The following is a 24,115-nucleotide window of genomic DNA, read 5'->3' as shown; positions in this document are numbered from 1 at the left end:
ACCCACTTCCTCATGTGGTGGGTGCTCTCCAAGGAGGCAGGCAGAGGCTCAGTCCTCGTGGCTGGGCAGGCTTTGCTGAAGGCCCTGTGCAGGTCTAGAACAGCAGCAGGTCAGTCCTGTGTGGTGTCCCAGGCTTGGGATGGCAGAGGGGGCTGCAGCATGCGGAGAGACGCATGAGGAAGTTGTACTCTCTACAAAGCCTGGCTCTAGCTCCCACTAGGTGCCTTTCCCTTTCAAAAGCTCAGTGTGCCCGGGAATTAAAGGTTCTTCCAGTGCAGTTCATTCACCTCTTCACATAGGTGCTGGGGGTGTTACCCCCCCTCCCCAGCTTGAGGTAGGAACAACCACCCAAATACCTTCAGCACCCCCACTATAAAACTTGTTCCAGCACCGCTGTCTCTTCGGTCCCTGGACGCTGCCCTGCCGTCAAGCTGTGTACTAGGCTGACCTACCTAGCAATGCTCCGAAGCCAGGAAGATCCCTCTGAACATGACCAAAGAGCATAGGGATGAACAAATGCCAGTTTCTTTCCTGAAGGTTTGAAAGCCCCGCGCTTGTTTTGAAAGCCCTGCACGAAGTCCCCCGAGAGCTGGGCTAAGAACAGCGTTGCGTTCACACCGGGAGGAGGCAGGAAACAGGCGTGTTTACAGGATCCTGTTCCAGCAGGAGCATTGCTCGTTACACTCTCCCACTGGCTCGTCTCATGCTGAATGCCACAACACGTTCATTCGTGTTTGATTATTTATTATGGCTCTGGCGGTGCAGTACCAACTTGGCAGACAAGGTCTGGCTTTGGGAGAGGACTCTTGTGAGCCCTTTCCATGTAGCTTTCTTACACAATCACAGGCTCTTCACTCTGGATCCGCCAGGGCTGGGGGGTTTGGGGAGCCCCGAGTTACAGTCTCCTCTGGAGAAGACGTTTGGGTGATGCCGAAAGAAGTGGGATAAAGACGAAGAGAAGCCAAGGGGCAGAACAAATGGACCTGATGCCCCATCACAGTCCCTTGGCTTTGCACTAGCGTCACTGACTGCCCAACATCAAGCACTAGGATTTGACATGCACTTTGTCCAGGTATAAATGACTCCACAAGGTGCAGGGCAGAGAATCTGGCCAAGTCCTTACAAGTGAAATTTTCTGGAGCTGGAAGTATTTTATATTCTGCCCTTCCTGGCATCTCCCCCCTTTGAATCTGTGCCTGATTCATCAGCTCAGCCTGGGCTCCCAGCTCCGAGGCGCATTTGGTATGTGCTGGAAGGCCAGGGCTGGGGAAGACAGTGCAGCAAAGCTGTGTGGTCGCTAAGAGAAGAGCTGCGCCTCGCCATCAGTTCACTTCCATTTCACCGGGGGAAGCTTCCAGTCTGCTCTTGTGCAGCTGGTGTAATGGACTAAAGAAGACTGGCTTTACAAGTCATGTCCTTACCTCTGCCACTGCTATCAAAGCTGATGAATTCACTAAGCCTCTCATTAGGACAATCTTAATGGGGCAAATTTATCTCCGGGGCAACGCCAAAGTAGTCAGTGGAGTTCTAGCAGGGATGCATTTATCTCACTGTCTCCTAAGAGGCATTGGCCACCCCTCACCTTTGTCTTTCTCCCCTTCCCTTTTCTTTCCTTCCTCCCATTTGCAGAAATCCAGGCTGAAAACTGCACAGACCTTAACTGCCTTTTATTTAAAAGTCTATTAGCAGTAGATTTACTAGCCGCAGTTTCTCAACAGTCTCAGCTAAGGATTTCATGTATATTTCATAAGGCCAGGACCTGCTGCAGGAGCTCTGCTGCTCTGGGGGAGCTGGGAAACAGCCTCTCCTGCTCACTTATGCTCAGCTGCACACCCGCAGTTAGACCATTTTGCTGCCCCTCCTGTCCTGCTGCTCTGGGCCCTGCATGTTCTGCCCATCCAACAGGGCTGCCCTGAATCAGACTCTCCTTGGATAGTTATTATACAGCAACTGATGGTTATGAATGCATTTGCCAGGGTTTAGCACTTAATAGCTGCTTTATTTGTTGTGCAACAGTGATGGCTCGAAGACCTCACTCCTGCTCCCACTGAAACCAACAAGAGCAGGAATACAGATCTTACCTGAGCACAGAGCTGCCAACGCGGGATATCTGGCATTGTTCTTGAAGCCCCAGCCCCTGGAGCCAAGTGATCGCGTGGCAATTTCAGCTTCACATTTTTAGCCTCCCCATGGCTGCAGAATAAAGCTTGAACACCTGACCCAAGTGCTCAGAAACCAGCAGGCAATGAAAAGACCCCAATCTGCTTAAAAATCATGATTTTTCTTTGATCTCATGATTTTCATGGCAAGTGACTCTCGATTTTTCAACACTTGGGGTTGGCTGCACTGCAGGCGATGCTGATTGTGCCGCGTGAAACAGCAGAGCAGGAATTCGGAGTCCCCAGCCAACTTTGCCCTCAATTTAGCTGCTATTAGTGCCTGTACTAGTTCAGATCCAGTAAATACCGGGGTGACATCATGTGATCTAGTAACACTTAGTTCCCTTAAAAAGCAAGTCTTCTCTTGGGGTGCTAGTGCCGTTAAATAAGTTCTGTTCCCATTTTATAGATGGGGAAATGGAGGAAGAAAATTTAAAGGCCTAAATCCTATCATCATATTCATGTGTGTATGTAACTGCTGCTGGATCTGGCTCCTCTAACTTGCCCCATCCTGTGGAAGGAGACTATGTTAGATCTCAGGAGTTCTTGCCTCTCAGTACAGCACATGCACCGGCCAACCTGTCTTCCAATGACCCTGACGCTTATTTAATATGCGGTAACTAGCCCTTTAAATGTGCCCTCTACCACAGCTGTTTCAGCCTTTTCAGGACCCTATGTTACAACAAAAGTTTCTTCGTGGCTAGATGTGGGATGATCCCCTGAAAGAGGGTGAGCATGCCCTCCCGAAATCAATTCCCAATGCCCAGCTTGAGAACCGGGGCGTATTTAACATACCAAATATAAACAGCTAGTGTCACTGCTAATGAAATGATCCCAAAAATGTATCTTAGCAGGTACTGGGCATCTGTCACGCCAATAATTGCTAACTGATCATTAACAATTCATATAGCAACACCCTCATTATGCAAGAGATAAGAAGTGTGGATCAAGTCCTGAGAAGCTTATCGTGTAAAAGTCCAATCATCCTGTGAGTAAATCCACTGGAGATGTAACATGTCATGTGACACATGACGCCAAACAAGAAGGGTGGGGTGGCAATGGGAGCCAATGGCAGGTACTCCTCTCTGTGTCTATGTATAGTGTTGTCTTACTAGATTTGTACAGCATTGGCACAAGGGTGCCCTGATCTCGTCTGGGGCTTCTAGGCACTACCAACCTATTGTCAACCCCCCATGTTCAAAAAATCATGACTTACTATTAAAATACATTTTCTGTTAATTTCATTTGCCTTCTGGTGTCTGGCTTCAGGATACGCTGGCTTTGAATTTTCAAGCTTTTCTCTGCAAATATGAAGACTAGAAGCTTTTTGCTTGAACACCTCTAAAGCCAAGATTCTCTTGTAATCACTGGACTCCAGCAGCTGGGGCTTTAAGAAAATGCAGGGTACTACAAGACTCATGATAAAATTGTAGGAGCTGTCAACCTCACGACCAAATGCAACTGATTAATAACAGGACCAAAAGACTGAAAACAGAGTAGAGTTTCCCTAAATTTACAAACATATGGAACTGCAGGGAGGCTGAGAAATACAAAAGGACTTTTCGGCCGTGATGCAAAATAAAGAACCCTTATTTGAAAAGAAGGGCATGGATTTCAGCCTGGTTCATAGTTTATGTAAGATGGTTTATCTTTTTGTGTGTGTTAGAGGGTAAAGTATTATATGGAGAAGAGGTAAATAGAAGTTGCCTATCTCTCACTTGTTTTTTTAAAGTTATCTTTAATTCATAAAACTGGAAGCAAAGCATGAAACCTTCGGCTAGGCTCCTCACTGCTTGTCACACTGTGGCAACAGTAACAGATCAAGTCTCCATCCCCAGCAGGCAGCAGATGGCCCATGGCGCTATCTGAGAGGAGCACCAGAATCCCAGTGTTATTCTAGCCAGCTACTGCACAGGAGATGGTAAATGGGGGTAGGAGATGATCGATCAAGAGAATCAGCTTTGAGAAGATGGAATCCTGCCCTGCCGCAGCCTTTGAAAGCAGCCAGGGTGTTTCATGGATTCCAGGGAAGCAGGGTTCAGGGTCCGAATCATCACACATGACAGGTGCATCCTGGGGACAAACCAGTGAAAGGTAATGTGGCCTTGTGGTTAGGGCAAAGGGCACTAATTGCAATGAAATTCATCCAGGCTGTTAGCTGGTGAAGAATTCCTTGCTCAGTTCCACTCAAGGGGCAACCCTGGAACAACAATGACCAGATAATATCCTAATTGCCAGGCTTCCCCATCTCTATTATCTGATTCTACAGGGAAGGCAGGAGGGAGGAAAAAGGTAATCCAGATGCCAAGGAACAGCAGGTTCCTGGCATTGAATCCAATGCCTTTAAATCTCCAGGGGTTTAGAAGACCAGCAATAGGCCTGTGAGCCCCTGAAACTGTAATTTCAGGGTTTAAGTGCTGCATTGGCCTTGCCTGGGCCCTTTTCCCAGGGGTGAGCTTCACCCAGGCACACATAAAAAACTCCAGGTGCCACCCTGTCTTCTCCAGAAAGATGCTTCTGATCCAAGGGAAACCTGTGGTGTCCCTTTACCAGGGTGGAGATCAGCAAAAATGGGAGTCCCCTCATCCCTGCTTTGCTTTTCTCCAGTGCAATCCCTTGCTATGGATACAGATCCGGTCAGAACACAACAGGCCACCCAGCAGCTTAGCGGGGCAGAAACTGCTGCAGGTGGCAAAGCCCCAGGCTACCAGTAGGTGGTGATCGATTTACCCATCACACATGAAGAGCGGGGGAAAAAGGGCTCTCCCGGATTGATAAAAACATTTAATAAATCTCTTCCCAATATCCCTGCCTGTGAAGACACTGCTTTCATGACCGAGCCATAGTGCAGGCAGGTTAATAGTTCATTGGGCCATTTAACATTTCATGGATATTAGATCACCTACCAACAAGATAAGCAAAGCCAGACAAGCCTTGCTTTAAAAAAAAACAAAACAAACAAAAAAAACAACCCACACAACATGACAAAACTAGGGATGGGGAGGCAGGAGGTGAATCCATCTCAGCCTGAGCAGCCATAGATTGGTCGGAATTGGTGCAGAAAATAAGAACTTTCACACGTGTTGCCGTTTTAAAGGCCAGTGGAGACAGTAATGCGATTCCATTATCCAGGGACACCCAAGAGGGTTCTCCATTTGCCATTGTTCATTTAAAAAACAACAAAACAATTACAAGCAGGAGAACGCGACATGAATAATCCATCTGTAATTGCAAAATATATTTCCAAACATTAAATAAACTTTTCCCCCCATCTCAGCGCAAAGGAAAAAAAGCTTAACTTTTTATACAGGAAATTAACTCAACGCTGCTGAGTGCCACTAAATTAGTGCTTGAGGGCAGGCACTGTGTAATTTATGTGACTGCAATAAGCACTGTCTGTTTCCTGATGGCTGCTATTTGGCTGGCTGCAGCCTACCTGGAAGGGAATGGATGTTGGGAAGTTCTTTTACCATCTCATTAGGCAGGCTGCGGCAAAGAGGAGAACACCCAGCTTTGGACAGCTCCAGCCTGCTGCCCATTGATCAGCCAAGCCGCAGAGTTTGCCATGGGGCAAATGTTGGCTCTCCTGGATTATCGTTGATCTGCATTTCCATAGCACCTGGGAACTCCGGAGGAGACTGGGGCCCCCGCTGTGCCAGGCGCTGCAGAATTAGTGCAGCTGAAGCGGAATTAGAATAGTTGAACAAAGTCTTGTTGAAGTCAGCTATATACACAACACTGCCATTTACTTAAATGGGAGATGCAGCTGGGATCCCACAGGCAATGCGCGGCCCCTAATTGCAGTACCAGGGAGCAGATCTTACTTTTGCACTAACCCTGTCAAAACTGGCTTTGATGGAGTCCTGTGTTTACTGCGCCTTGCTGATTCCAGATCAAATCAGCTCAGTTTATAAGTGAAAGACATACCTCACAGCCAGTTCCTCCCACTCAGCCTGGGCTCGGAGTCAAGCGTTCGTCTTTCCACCAGCAAGCAAACCAGGCCATCAGATATACCCAGGCAACCCAACTGCCTCTGAGGTCTACTCTCAGCAACACCTGTGCTAACCCACTCGGCTACATTGGTGAAACAACAGGCCTGGTTTGACCATGTGTCCCGCAGGAATTTCATGGCTGCTGTTGTGTGAACAGGCAGAGGCTCAGCTCGACCCTGAGCCTCATGACAAAAGGAGAAAAACCTCTTTTCATGTGTAAACTCAGCCGATTGTCCATGGAATCGGTCACCCGAGCTACACGTGGCATGTCATGCTGCTGGGGCAGGAGTTGCTTTGCAGAAGAACAGAGCACTAAGAAAGGAGAGGTTGCTGCTCACCGGTTTACTGCTCAGTTTTCCTCGTGTCACTGTACGCCTTTGGGAGATTAGCCTTTTTGCATGTGGCTGCCTTTATTTATTTATTTTTGCACGGCAAATAAGACCTAAAATCTAAATAATTAATTATTGCCCAGTCCAGAACAGTGGGGCAGAAGGGGTTAAGTTTGAGGCAGCGGGAACCACCATTGCCAGCTCAGTGACACTGCTAAGAGAAACACTGGAATCCCGAACAGCTGCGTTACACAGGTCAGGGTAGATGATAGAATGGTCCCTTCTGGCCGGAAAAAATACCAAACTATGGAACTCACTGGTCCCCAGGTTTACGCCAGGAGGCACTTTCCTTCTGCTTTGTTCCACAGGATGAGTCATCGGCCCGGAGGCTAAGGGTGTGCAGACGGCTTGGACCATGTCACAGGTCTCAGTTCGGGAATCTTCATTTCCTGCCATCTAAACCCATTTTCTACCTCCTAGAGTGATTCAGTTTAAAACACAAAAACCAACCAGGGTGGGGAAATGTTCCCCCGAGATCTGCATGTGGAAGGGACCCCCTGTGTACAGATCTCCCCATTCCAGCATGGACAGAGGAGGTCAGCTATCTCCCCACCCCTAGATCACACGAACAACCTTCTGTATGTCCAGTGACCCCCACTTTGGGAATCTCCCTCCATACTCAGGAAACCTCCCCTGGGTGCAGGAGTTCCCCCCTGCCCCACAAGCAGTGTAGCCAGAAGGGGAGGGACAGGGAAGATCCCAGCTACCCATCATCATCCCACAACATCCCAGGACTACCGAGCAGCTTGCTCCGAGCCACCGGTACAGCCTCAGACAGCATGAGCTGCGAGTGGAATCCCTGTCTTGCTCCATAAGGATGTATATGTTGGGTACCTCCCTCATCCTTAGCAATGGGACGATCTGGGGAAAACTCCAGAGTTCCATAAACAGAGTTTTCGTCCCTCTCCTGTAGGCAGTTCCACGGGATGGGCATTCTCCGCATCCCGTGCTGTCCCTGGCCACCGGGCAGTCTAGGTGGTGCAGCAGGAATAGAGCTGAGGTAGCTGAGTCTTTGTTTTCCCATGAGAACGTGTCTCTCCCCCAGCTCTGTGCCTGGATTTGCGCTCTGCTGTGGGGGGCCCAAGGAAAAGGGCTAAGCTCAAAGCCATTTCTGAGCCCAGGATATCCCAGGCGAGGTTTGCAGTTCAAGGAATGAGTTTTGCCATCCCAGCTTATGCTCCTCACCCACCTCTTAACCTCAGAGGCGGGACACAGTTCCCTTTACATCGGGGGGGGGATCTGGGGTAGCTGAACGAGGTGGCAGGTTTCCCTGCATTTTTAACAATAAGAGTAAGTGGACCACAAAGGCCAGTAAACCCCAGACCCGCCTGACCTTGGCGGGCTCTTAGGGCATGTCTACACTGCAGTCAGAGGTGTGATTGCAGCACATGCTCACATACCCCGGCTAGCTTTGACCTAGCTAGCACGGGTACCAACAGCAGCCAAGCCAGAGCAGCGCAGCTAGCTGCTCGCGTACATAGCCAGGGTCAGTCAGTCCATGCTGCCACGACTTCACTGCTGCTACCCTTCGAGCTAGCGAGATCAACACACGCATGTCTACCCAGACTGCAGTCACACCTCGGACTGGGGTGTAGACATGCGCTAAGATTTCCAACGCAGGCACACTTTGGAGCTGTTTGTCCTCTGCTTGGCGCTTCCTTTTCATGCAGGTCTCAGCACCGCACAGCTTAGACACGTTTCAGGAAAGGTTAATTGGAAAAGTCCCTTTTCCCGATTGTCTTATTCTTTAACGCAACAAGCTGATCAATAATCCATTTACTTAAGAAAGCACTTCTCCCTGCATCCCAGAATGGCGCCAGCCCGCTTAACTACTGAGTGCAAGCGACCCTCACCGATGGTCAAGCTATTCCATCTTGAACTCCAGGGAGGTCTCTAAACTCACCCCACAGCAGCACCAGAAGCTCAGGTGGCGGTGAGGAGGAAGTGAGACAGAGGGGGTTAATTTCTTTTTTTGTTCCAGGATGACGCATGGGTTTACACTAGAGAAAGTGCCCCCAGCCCCCTGTAGCTTAAGTGGATTTCAGACCCAAAAGGGCTTGATCTTTGGGTCCAGCTAAGTGGCGCATGGTCCAGGACAGGCTTGGCATTACACTGCCTTTATGGCCCATGTAGGGGCACCTCTACCTGCCAGAGTGGAGGCAGAGGGGCCTGGTTACTGAGAGGGGGTGGGTCGGGTCTAGTGCTGTCTGGGGAAGGACAATTCTGTTTCAGGACAACTGTCAAGGTTTTGACATGTGTTTTAATTCGAAACTAGAGAAAGACAGACCGATTATAGCCTGGTGGCCAGGGCACAGGCCTGGGCTGCCCAGGGTCAAGGCCCTGCTCTGCCTGGCTCACAAGGGTTGGCCTGATTCAGCATCAGCTGGAATGACGAAGCAGGGACTTGAACCCGGATCTCCCAGGGTCCAGCTACACAGCCCACAACTGCGAAACTCCCAGCGTGAGCTGGCCGACTGGGGGCTCGTGCTAGCACTCTAAAAATAGCTGCGCAGACAGACATCACTGTGCAGTGGCGGCTCGGGTTGGGACATGTGCAGGGCCTGAGCTGCAGTTTCAAGGAGTTGTCTACACAGCTGTTTTGAGCCCGAGCCCAAGCCCATGGGCCTGGGCTGGGAGGCTCACTGCTGCAGGCTGTGTAGACACAGCCCTGTATTCTAGGCCAGTGGCCTCACTGGCTGCTTAGCTCCCTGGCACTTGACAAACTTCTCAATGAAGCCCAGACAGCGCGTCAAACTCTTTCGGCTAAGTTGAAAGAGCAGATTCCGTTTCAGCTAGTGGTTGGACCGGCTCTAGTCCGAGCACTCCTGCACCATGCTGACTGGAGGCTAGCTTATGTAGCTGTCGCAGCTGCCAGAAGCTGGTTTATGTTCAAGGCATTCTCAGGTTGCCCTAGCTGTGCAAAGTGCAGGAAATACACAGAGCAGCCACGTTATAGGCCACCCTCTTTGCCCCGTCCCAATGGTGCACAGGGGAGTGACACCGACTGGGAGAACAGGATTTCTCCCAATGCATTCAGAAGTCAGACAAGAGTTTCTGATTAGCACTATGCTATAGAGGATGCAATTGTATCTACCACTGAAAAGCCTAAGAAACCAGTTACAGGGTTAAATGCTGTAAAACAACAGATGAGCAGCTGTCAAGTGCGTGACTAAACAGAAATCCAGGACAGGTCGACTTAATTTTTTAAATTTGGCTAGCCGATACTCTCCTCTCTGCTGCTGGCTCAGTTTCTGCCCCTCTCTCCTAGATAGGGCAAAAGATGCTCCCTTCAGCTGGCCATGAATACGCTGAGGAAAAAAGCTAATCCACTGTGCTTTATCAAATCACAGACAAAACGTTTGGAAAAAAATATACCTGAGAACAGAGATCTGACTGCAGAGATGTTTCTAAGAGGAAATATGTGAAACCTTAGAGCAACTTTCCTTCTAGGATGGAGAGCAGACGCATATAGCTGCCACGTATAGATCTAATGAATACGTTAGGAAGCACATTAAACCCGAGGTAACCCTGTCAGCAACCCAGAGTGACAGTAACATAACTGAGTGGAAGGATCATAGTTCTTAGCTGTAGAGCACTGGGGCATGGTGGATTCTGTCCACAGGACAGGCAGAGTTCATAGAGGAAGCCTGCTTAATGCTGGCAAACATTTTAGATTTATGGTCTCTTGGACCCTCTGCTACACTAGAAAGTCGACTCCTCAGGGCTCACAGCACAGAGAGCCTAGAAATAGGATATTTTGCTCACATAAAAAAAAGAATCAGCGTAAAATATTTATGAGAATACCATTCTGCAGCCAGGGACCTGTGATCTTCTCTCTTTCATGAGTAGCTCTCACCAGCCTTCTAGTGAGAGACAGAGAGAGTGTCAAATAAACGCTGCCCTCATTGATACCCCTGGAACTGACGTCACAGAACTCATGAGTGTAACTTCATTATTTATATCTCGGTGGCACCTAGAGCCCCCAGCTGAGACTGAGCCACCCTGGTGCTGTGGGTTGTACTGACACAGTGAGAGACTGCCCCTGCCCTGAAGAGTTTACCATCTAAACAGACAAGACAAAGGGGGGAGGGAAAGGTATGTTTTCTACATTTGACAGCTGGGGAACTGAGGCACAGAGAGATTAAGCAACCCTGCCCATGGTTACACAGACTCTGGGGCAGAGCAGGGAACTGCCTCACAGTCTCCTGAGTCTAGTCCAGCACCTTAACCACAAGGCCATCCCCTGATGGGTATGAGTGACAGCAAGATTTGGCTCTGCGTGGGGCAAAATGCCTCACTTGCAGGAACAGAACCAGAGCCCCAGCTAGAGAAGCAGAGGGTGGTTTTGTTGGACAGAGTAGCTGAAATTTGTTATTGGGAACAATATGAACCTAACACCTGTAGCAGAGCGTTTCCATGCAGACGGACAGACCACAGGGAGTATCACATTTCCTGTGCTGGGTGTGTTGCTCTTCTGCAACAGATGCTGTGGGAAGACAAAAGGAGCACAATTCTGCCTTTACGTGGAGATGTGGAACCCTCTCAGCAAGAATGCTGCTAACAGAGAGCCAGTTCAGAGACCCTGTTCCATGAGGTTAGCAGCAGAATTGGCTTGCCAGAGCGTGCAAAGCAGCAAAAGTGGAGTTGATCAGAGCACTTTTCCTGTTACATTAAAAGCCTTCTCCACCTAAGCACAGATGGTTCCCTCCCTCCCACTGAAGTGTTTATTGTCTTGTAAAATGAAAGAACACTTGCATTTGCTAACTTTTAATGAAGCCTGAAAATCATCACATCCTGTGTTTTTCTGCATAGCCGTCAAACTAGAAATAAAGCTTTCGCAAATCAAGCACCCAGGAAATGTTTAGTCCATAGTATCCGAATATTTGTTGTGAATAGTCCCTCATCAATATGAATTACTTAATCACCATTTTGGAAGCCTGGTATTGTTCCTGTTACTTGGGCTTGCTTTGTTTCTATGACATCTTAATTCTGCGTTTTATTTCATCTTCAATTGTGACATATTTAAAAAGCAAGGATCTTTCGGTGAAATTCAAGAGAAAGTGTAGCGTTTAGACACAGCTGTGGTAGCTATGTAGTAATATAGCCTGGTGCATAGGGCGGGGGTGGTTTGGAGAAATTATGGTTTCTCTCATGCATGAAGACAGAAGATACTCTGAATGCTTTCTGTGGAAACTAGATTTGCTGTTCTTATTTGGAAGTCTAAGCAGTGTCTTTTTCAATTTCCTAATCTGATTGATCACAATCAGAGAGATTGTAAATTTCACGCTTGTCCATAACAAAACATGCTCCTGCAGCTGGTCTTCTGACACCGCCAGTTGAAAGTCTGCATTAGTGTAGATATACATCACAGGCGGCAAAAAACAGGACAGTCTGGGGAGGCAGCTCAGAGAGCAGCAGACCGGCTAACATCCTGACTTGGGGGGGGGGGGGGTAGGCGCTTCCCAAGAGGGGAATAGAAATAGCTTTCCCCTTCCCTCCCCCATTCCTGAAGCTAAAGGACTGAGAGAAATGCAGATTTGGTGAAGTGCAAACAGCCCTAATATTAGAGAGTACGACACCCTGCTCATGAATTAAATTGTCACTGCACTTAGCTTGAACCGTTTTATTCTCCGGGGGAGTTTGTGTTACCAATTAGACACGGTGGGCCAAATTCTGTGCTTGGTTACACTGGTGTAAATCTAGAGCAACTATTGAAGCCCCTGGGATGACTCATTCCTGTGATCATCCTGTTTTCTGCCAACGAAACTTGGCGGATTTCAGTGGATTCACCTCCCTGTGAAGCTAGAGGGACAGCTGCGAATCAAGCCCCGTGGATTCACACTGGTGTGGCTGTGAGCAGAATCTGCCCCAGGAGAAATATTGCTGAAATCCAGCACTTGATATGTCACAGCATTTGGAGCCATATCAGCTGTTGTAAACTGGCATAGCTCCTTTGACTTCAATGGCTTTGCTGATTGCCACTGGGTTAAGATCTAGCCCCATAGATATAACACACAAGTGTTTTAGGGCCAAATCCTAGGAGTTGCCAAAATTTCCCACCACAATCACTGGGGTTGAGGGCCTGAGGGTGCCTGACATCTTGCAAGACCAGGCCCCTTGCCCCATGATGTTAGCATCAGAAGGTAGTCCTGTCCCAGCATCTCCTGCTCTAGACCCCCAGAATAATCCGTATTTAGCCAAAGCTCAAACTGGATTGTCATTAGCTTTCATCTAGTGTGTGATAGAAGAGACTTTTTTCTGCCCCTAGTAATAGCCCTTTTACTTCTGCACTGTAATGCGCAACACTTCAGAAGAGACACACTAATTACTCCTTTGAATTGGTAACTGTGTTCTTTGCACTTGTGGGTCAGGGGGTCCCCCACATCCTACAACATGCTGGGGAGGTGGGTCAGAGAAAAATCAGCTGATCTGCTTGCATGCTGATTTGATTAAAAACATTCAAATAGTACACAATGCCAGGAATATCAATGTGTAAAGCTTGAGTAGAAGCATTTACCTTCCTGTCCTCAAATGGTGCCTCAGCAAAGTGCTCTGATTATTTCTGACAATTGTGACACCCGAGAGGAAGCACCATCTAGTGCCTGAAGCACATGACTGTGTGTGTGTGTGTGGGGGGGGTGTCAGAAAAACAGCACCCTCTTTCCCATCTCTGCCACTGACTGTGTGGCCTTGGGAAAGTCACTTCACCTCATGGGGAAACAGGTTCCTTGTAAATTGTGGGCCATTTAAAAAAAAAAAAAATAATAATCCCACTCAGAGGTGCTGCAATGTTAATCTTGATATCTAATCCCAGCTCTATCACTGATGTGCTGTGATGCCTTGGACAAGGCATTTCAGCTGTCTGCATCAGTTTCCCCTTCTGGAAAACAGGGCTAATAATATGCTTCAAGGATTCATCGTTTAACCTTTTAAGATCTTTGGATGCAAAGTGTTCTAGGTGTGCCCACTGTTGGTGTCCTTAGACATAACATGAACCTGCCCAAAAATCAACAAGCAAATGGCAACAAAAATCTCCCTTTCTGTTAAATCAATTTTTAAAGGAGAAAATAAACCAGTTCTGACACAAAACTGCATCGGTTTCTTCCAGTCTCAGAGCCATCCATTATACAGCACTTGTGATGGCCCACAGGCTGCCAGAAGAACCCCTCTGAATATATGTGTGGCGCAAACATTGCTTTGAATTACTAACCACTATTTTGGTTTTAAGTCACAATGCTTGGTTGAACCAAATGGTTAGAAAGCCACTCTATAGAAGAGCTATGACTCACTTTTTAGAGATCATTATTCTGCCCGATGCATTTAAACTACCTTTTCCTTCTTCCCTTACAAGTGACAGAGAAGCTACAGGGTCAGGACCTACAACACAAGGAAGAAAAAGCCACTGGATGTCTTTTACCAGTGTGTGTGTTTGTAATTAACGGAGAGCTACCACCTTGTAATCTAGGGCTTTGAAATTCAGGAAGCAAATAGGTATAGGAATGCTTATTTTCTCAGCACCCAATAGTTGGAATAAACCACTGGGGCCTCCTTACATTACTGTACAAACGTCTGAATGAGGAATAAATACTTTAAATAAATCTTTCTGGACTATTCAGGCTTGATTTTCCAGAAGTGCTGAGCTCCAACAACACCACTTGGAGGCAAAGAGAGCTGCAAGAAATCAGCCAAGCGTACATGGAAAATCTATTGCTATGTTATGAGACTGACAGATTTTTTTTTTTTTTTGTCTGTAAACGTTGTGTAGTTAGCATTTATGCCAGGAGCTTGGGTTTATCTGCTGTGCCCCAGAGGTATCCCTGCGGATGTGTTGGAGAGCAAGGAGGGGTGCAGCCCTCCTGGCAACTAATCAGTGATGGATCTGTGCAGCTGGCAGCCCCACTCCCGCACTGGACTGACTGGCACTGTCCAAACCCGAATAGATCCTGGTAGCCTGGGTGCATTGGGGGTGGGAAAGGATTAGGGTGGAGAGGGTTCCACATCTTGCACATGGGCTGCCCAGAATCCCTATGGAGACCCTGCTTGCACCCTCCTTTGAGGGCTACTTGTCTGAAAGGAGGTGGGGGAGGGTAATGGAAATGGCTCCACCTCTCTCCCCCAGCCCCACAGGGCAGGTGCCAAAAGGAGAATATGCTGTTCCTTCTTCAAGGAGGCCAGGGTGCGCTGCCCAGGAACCTGCAGGAGAACACTGGCTGTTGGCACTAGAATTCCTTCTGGTGCCCCTCTGTACCCTTCTAACCTATCCGAGGGCACCTAGGACAGTAGCCAGTACTGTGCATGGCCTGGCATGCAAGGCCAATCCCAAGTGTTGGTTTTCAGCGTATCAGCAAAGCTCTGGAAAGAGGACAGCAGCTGGCACACAAGGCTGGAGCCTGGGTCGGATTCTCTGCTGCCCTGCACCAGCATCTACACCCATGCAAAACACCGTCATTCTGATTGGGTAGCAACTTGCCCACACTCGGTATAGGAGCATATGATTACACAAGGCATGGGGCCGTGGGAATCAGGCCCCATCTTGTCTTCCTGCATGGGCTCTATTTGGAAGATAGAAAGTAACTGATTCTTTGTGAATGCAACCAATAAGACACAGCTTTTTATAGGAGCCCAGCTGCAATAATGCTGCATTACCACTTAACACATGAAAATGTGTCTATTTAGACTCCCATTTCATCCGAGTCCACCTATTCACAGTGAGCCAGTTAGTTGCTGCGAATGAAAGGGGAGCAGATCCAAACCTAAACTGGAACCTTCCTAGGTCCTCTCTTGAGTTCACAAGATATTCATCTGCATTTTTACTGACTTGGTGATAAGTTCAGGGATGCGAGTGCTAAGTAGGTAATGGTTCGATGGGTTCCAGGTTCTAGAGTTAGAATGAGAGCAATGCAGGTTGGATCAGTGGGAATTCTGGAGGTTCTAAGAGGATGGTCTACAGATTCCAGGGGGGCTGGTTCTAGAGTGATGTTGCCGTAGCTGGTTCTAAAGCACAAATTATTTTCCAGAATGGATATGGGGTTCAGGGGAAAAAAAAAAAGAAAGACAAGGTTCTCAGCGTGCTAAAAAGATTTGAAATAGCAGGGCTATTGAACTCCTTTTAAAATAGCTAAAGCCAAATCGTTAGCAGATGTAAACCAGCACAGATCTGTTAACTTCAATGGAATTGCAATGATTTGTATCAAATGAGGATTTGACTTCTAGAATGTAAAGGTGGGAAGAGGTTAAAAAAAGAAAATCCGACTGTAGGCTGAAGGTTTTAAAAATGCTAAAAGGACAGAAGGCAAAGCTGCTGGCACAACAATAAAGGGAGAGGTTCCGGAGTAAGCTCTGAGCTGTAAGTTTCCAGGATAATATACAATCCAATCATTTTTCTTCTGTTAAGAACTGCACGCAACTCTCAGTATTCCTCAGTCATCAAAGGATGAAATTAGTGGCAGCAACCCAAGAAAATAAGAAACCCTGACCTTAAAACACTATACTATACTCCTAGTTCAAAGCAAAGAAACGTTTTCACTTTTCATGGCTCTTAAAGTTATTTTATTCAGTCCTTTTATCCTGCTGTCCCTGCATTTTGATTGTGATTGATTTTTTTTTTTATGAGAAATCCTCTGAGGAATTCCAGACAGACACCTACACAATTATTTGTTTAAACACAAATATCAGTTCAAAAGCACAAAAAGACTAGAATAGGCATACACAGCCATCATCTCTGTTTCAACCTTCATACACACCTCAGCCCTCCCCAACAATAAAGGGGAAGACACAGACGTCAAGTAAAATATTGGTCTCTCTGTTAGAGATCTGTAGACCAGTGTGTTCCATAATTACTAAATAAAATACCACAATCAGATTTCATTATCACAGATGTTCTTTAAGGAATGAAAGGCAGATAACAAGACACTGAACCATTGCGGGCAGCACAACCTGCCACCTATACGTTTTAGCCCCAGGATGTAGTGGGTCATGACAATGCCAGCTTTGCAGATTTGGGTATTTCCAGCACGTTTATGCACCTGCCTATTCTTGTTACTAGTCATCCTGAAAACAAAACCTGCCACAAACCACTAAGTTACTGATCACAAAATTTACAGGAACACTTTAGCATAAACTCAGAATTAAGAGCTAAGCGAACTGGTTTGCAGGGAGTGGTGTACAGCAGTGGTTCTCAACCAGGGGTTGATTTGGTAAGTAAGTAATTTTTAAGTGAGGTATAACTTGGGGGTACGGGAGACAAATCAGACTCCTGAAAGGAGTATAGTTATCTGGAAAAATTGAGAGCCACTCCAGTACAGAATTAGTTTCTTGTTTTGCAAATCATCAGGAGCCAGCCTTGGCTTTTCAAGACTTGGAGGTTCCCCCCCCCCCCCCACAAATGGGCTATGCAAATATATTCCAGCATTCACCAGGACCACTGCTTCAGAATATTTGCTGGTGGTACTGGGTTACTGGTCAGCAGAGTCACATGGTGTTATTAAAGCACAATGATTGGATGACTCCCAAAAGCACAAGGTGAAGGCTCTGGGCTAGGTACCCAGGGGAATACAGATTTGCAGGAATATCTGTGATGCTTTAGCCTTCTGTGCACATTTCTGTGAACAGTTGTGCTTGTTTGCCTGTACTGGGCCTGACCGTGAAGGATGCGCAGACCCCAAAGAGAGCTTGCTGGTTGAATGGTCACCAGTCCTTCTTGCAGCATTCACCCAGCTGTATCCCCTCTTGAGCCACTAGTTCTTAGGATCCCTGGCTCTTTTAGGAGCTTGGAGCAAGAGTTCACCTGAACTGTTTCCCTTCTAGAAGGGCTAAGGACCTGCTGGGGCCGGGATGAAATAGCAGGACAGGGCTCATTACAGGAATCGCTCTGCTCAGGGTTCATTTTGAAATGATCCAACTTTGACCGTGTCACCTGTAAGCAAGTGCGAGATCCTCCCTCCTGGTCAGTCTTTCCTCACTCCCTCGCCACCGACCTCTCTTCCTCCAGTTCAGGTCCTCGGTCTCATTTCTCCCGTTTCCTTTCCTTCACACCCCGCCACGACAACTGGCTAGCGGCGCGCCTGCCCCTTCCACCTCCACCCCAGCGAGCCCGGCTGCCCGGGAGGCCACTAGCCAACGCCACTCAGGCGGACAGGGACGCAGAGAGAGACCCCAACCGGGCACGAAGCGCTCCCCTGCCTTCCCCCTCCGGACCGCAGCAGCAAGAGGAGACGTTAGGTTAGTTTCCCTCCGTGGCTGTTCCTGATCCGCCCCAGAGACCGGAGCCGAGCTAGGAAACCCAAGCGCTCCCATGCCCCTGGCTGCTTCCCCCCCATCCATGCCGGTACCAACGCAGAGTCTAGGAAAAAAGTTTCCTAGGGAGAGGACCCCCAACCTACCCGCCCATGCCCTGCCCGCCGCGGCTCCCCCACTCCAGCCCAGCCCCAGCGAGCGCAAGGGGCCGGCTCCGCTCGCTCGGACCCAGGGTGGCGGAGCCTCTCCCCGCGGGCCGGAGCCTCACCTCGGCGGCGGCTTGCGGGCGGCGATGCTGGCGGCGATGACGCTCCCGGGTCTCGGCGTGGCCACGGCTTGGAAGGTCCCTCTCCAGAACTTCTCGAAAAGCTGCTTCTCGCCTTGCTGCGCGCTGGCCATGCCCGGGGCCGGCCGGCCCGCCGCGGGGAGCTCTCCGCGGTGCTGAAAGCCCGAGCCGCGCCAAGGGGGCTCAGCGGCCGGCGGCCCCCAGTGCCCCGCGGGGCCGGAGCGCTCTGCCTGCCCCCGCCCCCGCCCGGCGCTCCCGGCCTCTGGGCGGCTCGGAGCCCGGCGGCGCCGACGCGCGAGGGGGAGGGAGCTCCGTGTGTCGGCGAGCCCGAGCTCTGCTCCGCTTTTGTCTCACTCACAACGTGACGTTGGCAGAGGGGCTGGTCATCGCCCCCCGCCTGTCTCCTGCCAGCATCTGCATCCCCAAAGGCTGCCGGTCCCGGGGAGGAGGCCGCGTGCGCCGGCTGCCACAATGGCCCTGGGCCGGCTTCGGCAGCGACCCGGCGGAGAGAAGAGCCCCCACCCCGCTCCAGCGGGGCTCGCTGCCCCCCTGCCAGCCGAAGGGCTACGGGGCGGCGGGGAGCAGGGCGAACTCGGAGCGCGCCCCGGGATAGGAGCGGAGTTCGCCCCTTCCCCCCGCTGCACCCCCTCCTTCCTTCCAGGGGCCTCAGCTCCCCCCAGCGCTGCAGGGCTCGGGCTCAGCGGGGGCACTGCACTTGTCGGGAGAAGCCTCCGCCATCTGCTCGGCCTCCCAGCGCAAAGGACACCGCGTTTACATCTGCTCCAAAACAAACAAGCCCAGCCTGGAGCGCAACCGATCCCAGTCGTGAGCCAATGCAGCTGGCGAGCTCCGCTCCCCTTGGCACCCCCGCCCGGGGAGGGCAAGGAAGCGCCCGTCCCTGATTCGCCGAGAATCCGAACGCAGGGAGCGGCTTCATGGCCAGGGGCTCGGTGCAAGTGAGCCTGGCTACTAAAGTAGGGAAGAACCGCTCGAAGATGGAGTCCAGCGAGTGAGAGAATAGACCTGCCTCCGCGTGCTTTTAGCAGGGACTCCGGAAACGTGCAGATGGCCCCAGGGATGAGAAGAGACGGGGCAGAAATTCTGCTGGTCTCGGGGGGTGGAGGCAAAGCTTGCCCTGGGAGATGCTGCATTAGCTAGCAGCCAAGAGGGAATTATCCCTGCCCAAACCTGTCACGTGGGAGCCCTTTGTGGGCAGCTTTTCTTTTTCCCCTGTGGCCCTGTTGATCCCAGGGGAGCACCGAAGTGGACAAGGTCACATCTTTATATGGGTTGTGAATTCCTCATCTTGATTATGCCAACTGCCCCCCCCAGCTCCAACCTGCCCAGAACGCCCACCCTGCTCATGTTAACGCTCCTTTTGAACCTTTGCCCCCCACCCAGCATCTACATACCCTTCAGACCTCTCCGGGTCACAGCCATGCTGCTGCCTATATCTTTGCTTCCCTTTCTTCAGCACCTCCAACCGAGCTACTATCCTCACTACGGGGCTTGTGCCCACAGCCCTGTCTTTGTGCCACCACCTATGGCAGGAACAGAAGCAGCCGGCAGGCTGTACGCCACCAACCCCATCCCCTGCCAGCTCCTCCAACAACTTCTGGAAACCCATGAAGCCTGCTGGCAAGGCCAGTTCCCCTCCCTGCTCTGCCCTTTCACCATGCTCTGCACACCCAGACTGTAAGCTCTTCAGGGCAGGGAATTTGCTCTTGCTTTGGGGGAGCACATCTGGGGTGCTGCCCAGCAGCTACTGTTCCATGTTAGCAGAATAAAGCCTTGGAGCAAGCAGAGCCATCAGCCCTGGAAAGCAGTGACAGTGATGGGAAGCAATCAAGTGACCCCCTCTGCTTGATGCAAAGAGGAAGAATGACAATGGGCAGGCCCCAGCTCTCAGTGGAGAGGGGGGCTGAAAAAGAAGGGCCCAGAGTAGGATCAACCTGGAAAGCAAGAGGTCCCAGAGATGTGCCCTACCAGGTTTCCTTCACCTGCAAGCTACCACTGAAAGTCCATCAGGACAGGGTCATTTTAAACACCACACTGGATATTCCATGCATTCCTTGGGGAAGAGCTACCTGCACCCTGTCCACACTGGCTGACAGCAGTGCTCAACCCAGGGCTGCAGAAGCCCCTTAACTTCTTGTTTTAAAGAGGAGTTTCCTGACACGTGGCACATGGCGGTAGCGTTGGGCTGGAGTTCGTGGCAGGGCTGCAGGTTCGTTACAAGGAGAGCTCTCCAGTCAGTGTAAACAAGCCCCATTAAAAGTCAGTGAAGCCTCCTCACCAGTTTACACCAGCCAAGGGACTGGCAGGGAGAAGGACTCCTCCCAGTTTACAGGTAGATTACTGGGCCTCTGGGCCACCTTCAGCTTGATTTTACCCATCCCTATATTGGCTAGATTTGGAGGTCAGAAGGGAGCTAGACATCATGGTGATAAAAACGTCAATGGCTGCTTGCAACTATTGGCCCTTCCATTATTGCAGCCAACAATGGAGTGGCACCAGTACTAGGGCAGCGGCAGGAGATGTACCCAGAAGGTGCCCATGTAGCCAAGGCTGGAGAGAGTCATCCTGCTATGTTTGTAGCCTATGGTCAGGTGTCCTACAATTCACTTGCTCTGCACTGTCTGGCTGTCCTGGAAGAGATCCCAAAGTCTCTGAACACCAATGGAACCAGGTTCGAGAAAGCAGAGAAAAAGTAATGAGTGCGACTCATTCAATGAGATACATAGGTGCTGGAACTAAGGGTGCTGCCAGACCCCCTGGCTTGAAGTGGTTTCCATTATATCCAGGGTTTGCGTTTGGTTCAATGGCTCTCAGAACCCCCACTGTACAAACTGTTTCAGCAACCCTGATGAGAAGTCTCAGAGGGGTACCCGTGTTAGTCTGCATCCACAATCACATGAGATACTTAACTTTGTTTTGAGTCGATGGAAGATACAGCTCCCCCTAAGGCTTTGACCGCTATGCCATCATAAATGGACAGGTGGCACCCTGGCAACCTAGGAATCAGATTTAAAAAGCATCCCTTTCTATACACAGTCTCAGCATTGATCTAGATAATATGTGCAATCGTACAAGTTGGGGGTGGCTCTTTGATGCCCCTAGGACGTGCTGAATTGTGCGCCTCTTTGTACTCAATACAATAAAAAAAGGTCTTTAGAAAAATTGCTCCTTGTACCAGATACTTTGAAGCACCAGTAAAAGCAGCTGACCTTGAATGAATGAGACTATCTATATCATACCTTGGAATCCTGCACAAAACATTTGTGTAAGCAACTAGAGGATAATGGAACCAGGAACAATAAGCAGTATGCATTTCTAAAGCACAAATCACACCAGAGAATCAGAATCACTTTTTTGGAGCAGTAGAAAGCTAAGAGATGAAGGGAGTGTTATAGGTAGGATAGATCTGGATTTTAAAGATGGGACGCAGCACCTCACAAAACCTTGTGCAATGAGCCTTTTATCACTGGGAGGCAGTGTGGTCTAGAGAACAGAACAGGGGACTCTGGCCACTTGGCTTCTATTCCTAACTCTGACCCTGGCCTGCTGGGTGACCTTGGGCAAGTCATTTCCCCTCTATGCGGTTTCCTCACCTGTAAAATGCAGATAATGATACGGACCTCCTTTGTAAAGCACTTTGAGAGGCGCTGATGAAAAGCATTATATGAAAGTGAGGTTTTACTGGCTGATGGCAGGGCTGGGACCCAAACCTTTAATGCTAAAAGCAGAGGGCTCTATTGCTGGAGCTAAAGGAGCATCCCCATTAGCTGGTAGCAGAACTAGGCTCTTGGGGATCAGGCACTACAGGAACACTTAACACTTTGCAGCAGTGGCTTACACTTGCTTGGGAAAAAAAAACAACAACTGAATTTGGCATGGGAAAGGGAGAGGTCAGAGTGAAAACTTGCTGAAGGATCACAGGTTACGAATGGCAGCAAAGTGGAAAGCTGTGGAGAGGTGTCCAATCAGGAGCTGTGAGGCTCAGTGATAGCAGGCCCACTTTTAACCTCTTCAACGATGTGGCAGAGGGCACACAGAACACCGATTGTGAACTCTCTGGGGAACGGAGGGTCTCAGTCCTGTGTGTAGATAGCATCCAGCACAACAGGGCCCTGGATCCACCACTGGAGCTTCTAGGCACTGCCCCTGTTAAAAATTAATTGCCTTAAAAGATGCTATTCCAGGAGGTTAGGAGTGTTGTGGACAGAGGGGCCTCCTTTGTGAGGCCAGAGGAATAGAGAGGGGCCTAGAAAGGGGACGACAATTGACAAAAAATGAGATTCAGCCAAACAAATCAGGCTGTGACCGGACTCCTTTGTTTTCTGACACAGCGTGGCTCATGTGGACACAACTGCACTGTGCCCTCCCCTGGAGAGGAGTCACACCTGTCTGTGCATAAGGAGCCACCTCCATTGGGTGACCGACTGAAGCCGCTCTGGTTTAGTTCAGCAGGTGGAAATCTGCATTTCTGAAGCCAAGAGTCATGAATGCGAATGCTTTGACTGCATGTACGTGGCTGACTGACAATTACAGAGTATGTGTTCTGGGGCCATAAATAGTTACAAAGGCAGATCTCATGGACAACGGTATCAGCTGTAATAGGAACAAACCCAATAAGGTTTTTATACACATTAAATAGGCTCCTATAGACATTACTCTAAAAATGTAACTGAGAAGGGTGACTTTGCCACAGGATTTCTAAACAGTTCTTCAGAACTGACTAGAGGAAGAGATGCCCGCTAGTTGGAGAATTGGGCTGGTTTCCCAATTCTATATAGAGACCATCACTCTTGTGCTCTACAGGATTTTCACAACAGGAACGAATTCATGTGAGTGGAGTAGACAAGACAAAGTGCACGCGCACACACACACACACACACACACTCCCCCCCTTTTGGGTGCTGTGTAGCCCCTACCAGCCCTGCTGTTTGCCTAACTTTTGATCATGGGTGTCTCAGTCTTCCTCTGCGGGGGTGGGAATACACCCCACCTTGCATCACTCATGCTAACTTTAAAATCTCCATTAAAAGAGTCCCTGCCCCTACCAAGCCTGTTCCATGGGCAGCCACTGCAGGAAGCTGCTGTGAAACATAACCCAGCTGGAGCTGTGGCATCTTATGCTCTAAGCCTGCAGTGGTGGCCCTGTGCTAGGGCCTGCAGCTGCAGGGTCAAGTCTGTAGAACTGCAGGGGTTCAATTAATCCCTACTCATCAGCTGCTAAGAGCCCCAATCACTAACTCTAAGAATCTCCAAAAACGTACAGCTGATTGCTTTTAGCACTTAATTCATCTTGGACAATGACTGGTCTGGGCCATTTCCCTTTTGTCTGTAATTCATTTCGGTCCCTGGACCACATGCACTAGCATAGAACCACCACATTTGGGCTCTACAGGGCATTTAAAAGTCACTACTTAACCTACGAACAGGCCACACTGGCTCAGACCAACGGTCTATCTAGCCCAGCATCCTGTCTTCTGACAGGCCAGTGCCAGATGCTTCAGAGAGAACAAACAGAACAGGGCAATTACTGAATGACCCATCCCCTGTTGTCCAGTCCCAGCTTCTGGCAGTCAGAGGCTTAGGGACATCAAAGCATGGGGTTTTGTCCAGTGGTTAATTTGTGCCATGGCTTACCAGGGCTGAGCCCCAGCACCTCTACACTGGGCAGATCATAGCCCCAGCACCTCTGGTTTACAGCCTCAATTAGGAGAATAAAAAAAAATGCTGGAGCCCCAGCACCTCTTTCATTACAAATTAAGCACTGGTTGTGTCCCTGACCATCTTGGCTAATAGCCATTGCTGGACCTCTCCTCCATCAACTCACCCAATTCTTTTTGAACCCAGTTATACTTTTGGCCTGCACAACATCCTCTGGCAATGAGTTCCACAGGTTAACTGTGCATGGTGTGAAGAAAGTACTTCCTTCTATTTGTCTGAAACCTGCTGCCTAGTAGTTTCATTGTGTGACCCCTAGTTCTTGTGTTATGTGAAGGGGTTAATAACACTTCCCTATTCACTTTTACCACACCTTTCACG

General features: G+C 49.4%; 1 protein-coding gene across 4 annotated transcripts in view; it reads right to left on the bottom strand.

The window, feature by feature from the left end:
- The window catches only part of SRRM4 (serine/arginine repetitive matrix 4), a 282,156-nt gene that overhangs the window by 120,276 nt on the left and 137,765 nt on the right, over positions 1–24,115 (bottom strand). Inside the window, exon 1 of one of the 4 annotated variants that reach the window (XM_074972532.1) lies at positions 18,044–18,207. The exons of 2 other annotated variants lie outside the window; for them this stretch is intronic. In XM_074972532.1, coding sequence (XP_074828633.1) covers positions 18,044–18,174 — 131 coding nt within the window. In that variant the 5' untranslated portion in view covers positions 18,175–18,207. Of the gene's footprint in view, positions 1–18,043; positions 18,208–24,115 lie in introns of those variants that run through there. One more of the 4 variants, XM_074972535.1, reaches the window with a different exon arrangement.

The sequence above is a fragment of the Natator depressus genome, chromosome 15 (assembly GCF_965152275.1).
Source record: "Natator depressus isolate rNatDep1 chromosome 15, rNatDep2.hap1, whole genome shotgun sequence".
NCBI classification, from domain to species: Eukaryota; Metazoa; Chordata; order Testudines; family Cheloniidae; genus Natator; species Natator depressus.
This window is presented reverse-complemented; position numbering and strand designations above follow the sequence as displayed.